The 1881-nt window shown below is 47.8% G+C and overlaps 1 protein-coding gene across 1 annotated transcript in view; it reads left to right on the top strand.

The window, feature by feature from the left end:
• LOC109831329 overlaps nucleotides 640-1881 on the top strand; it is a 2459-nt gene continuing 1217 nt past the window's right edge. The window contains exon 1 of the mRNA XM_020398660.1: nucleotides 640-1879. Coding sequence (XP_020254249.1) covers nucleotides 793-1879 — 1087 coding nt within the window. The 5' untranslated portion in view covers nucleotides 640-792. The remainder of the gene's footprint in view (nucleotides 1880-1881) is intronic.

Genomic DNA, 1881 nt, shown 5'->3' with positions numbered 1-1881 from the left:
TATATATTAAAAGTACTATATAATGAATATTATATATTAAAAGTACTATATAATGAATATTAAAAGTACTATATAATGAAATCTATTCTTACATATAAACCCTCTAAAGTGATTTTTTGCGCATTACTTATCTCTCAAGAACTACTAATTGAATGTGACGTTAGATTAAAACTTTCATCTACATGCCTATGTTCTTAGGATTTAGCCTTGAAAAAATAACGGCACATTACTGTAAGATCTAGAAGAACTGTTAAATAATCTACGATCAGCTACGGAGTTACAATTATCAATTCATAATCACCCACGTAAATTACATGCCGCACATTTGACAATGACTAGGTATGTAATGCTAATCAGGAAGTACTAGTCGCGCTAACGTAGGGATGCAGCAGGCGATTTGGTTGAAATGTCACGCGATGTCTTAGAATTATGTGTTAGGTATATCCTAACAATGATTCATAGGTAACCTCACCCAACCCTGGCTCACATTGATAAGATTTAATACTTCAGAAATATGTAAATCCAATTAAGTTGTTACGAAAGGCTAAATAAATAAACCAACATTTCCCAAGGGCATAAATGCAAAAAAAAAGGACATTCGCTCTTTTTGTGACCATTTCCAAGTCAAAACCCACCTCCTATCTCTGCAGCTCCCAGGCTGCCACTGTATACCGAAACACGCTTCCTTCCCCTCCAAACCCCGAAACGACTACAAATAAATACCTGCACTTCTCTCATCCCATTCCCCACTCAAAAACTCTCCTCTTCTTCTTCCTCCTCCAATCAATCCCAATGGTTCATCGCCGCTCAGACTCCTCTGAGTCCAACCACCTCCTCCCCCTCGTCCACTCCGATCCCAAAAAGCCCAAATCGGCCCATCATCTCCTCCTCCTCCTCCTCTTCCTCTTCTCCGTTCTCTCTTTCACCTTCCTACGCGTTCCAACCGGCAACATCAGCGACGATGCCCTCGGCGCAGATTCATCCCCCGCCCCCTGCTCTACAGTCGCCAACAGCACCATCTGCTGCGACCGCACCGCGAAGCGCACCGACGTGTGCTACATGCGCGGCGACGTGCGCACGGAGGCGAGCTCTTCCTCCGTCTTTCTTTTCAACTCCAACACCACACGGCAGGAGAGGATAAGACCCTACACTCGCAAATGGGAGGCCGACACCATGAGCAGGATCGACGAGCTCCGCCTTCGCCCGACCAACGAAACCGGCTCGGCTTGCGACGTGGTCCACGACGTCCCGGCGGTGTTCTTCTCGACCGGTGGGTACACCGGGAATGTCTACCACGAGTTCAACGATGGGATAATCCCTCTCTATGTAACTTCGCAGAAGTTCAATAGGAAAGTCGTGTTCGTGATATTGGAGTATCACGACTGGTGGGTAAGCAAGTACGCGAACATCCTCTCCAGGCTCTCCGATTTCGACCCCATCGACTTCGGCAGCGATAAGAGGGTACACTGCTTCCCTGAGGCCATAGTAGGCCTCAAGATTCACGACGAGCTCGCCATCGATTCGACCAAGATGGAGAACAATAAGACTATTCGAGACTTTCGAAACCTGCTCGATGAGTCTTACAAGCCAAGAATCGAGCACATCAAACAAGAAGAAGGAGGTGCAGATAACAAGCAGCAACGGATACGGACACCCGATTCACGGCCCAGACTCGTGGTCGTGTCACGAAACGGGTCGAGAGGGATCGAGAACGAGCCCGAATTGGTGAACCTGGCGGCCAAAATCGGGTTCAGGGTCGAAGTCCTCCGCCCTGACAGAACGACTGAGCTCGCCAAGATATACCGATCGCTGAACTCCTCTGACGTGATGATTGGAGTTCACGGGGCCGCGATGACGCACCTCTTGTTCATGAGACCCGGC

Source organism: Asparagus officinalis, chromosome 2, assembly GCF_001876935.1.
Source record: "Asparagus officinalis chromosome 2, Aspof.V1, whole genome shotgun sequence".
In the NCBI taxonomy this organism is placed as follows: domain Eukaryota; kingdom Viridiplantae; phylum Streptophyta; class Magnoliopsida; order Asparagales; family Asparagaceae; genus Asparagus; species Asparagus officinalis.
This window is presented reverse-complemented; position numbering and strand designations above follow the sequence as displayed.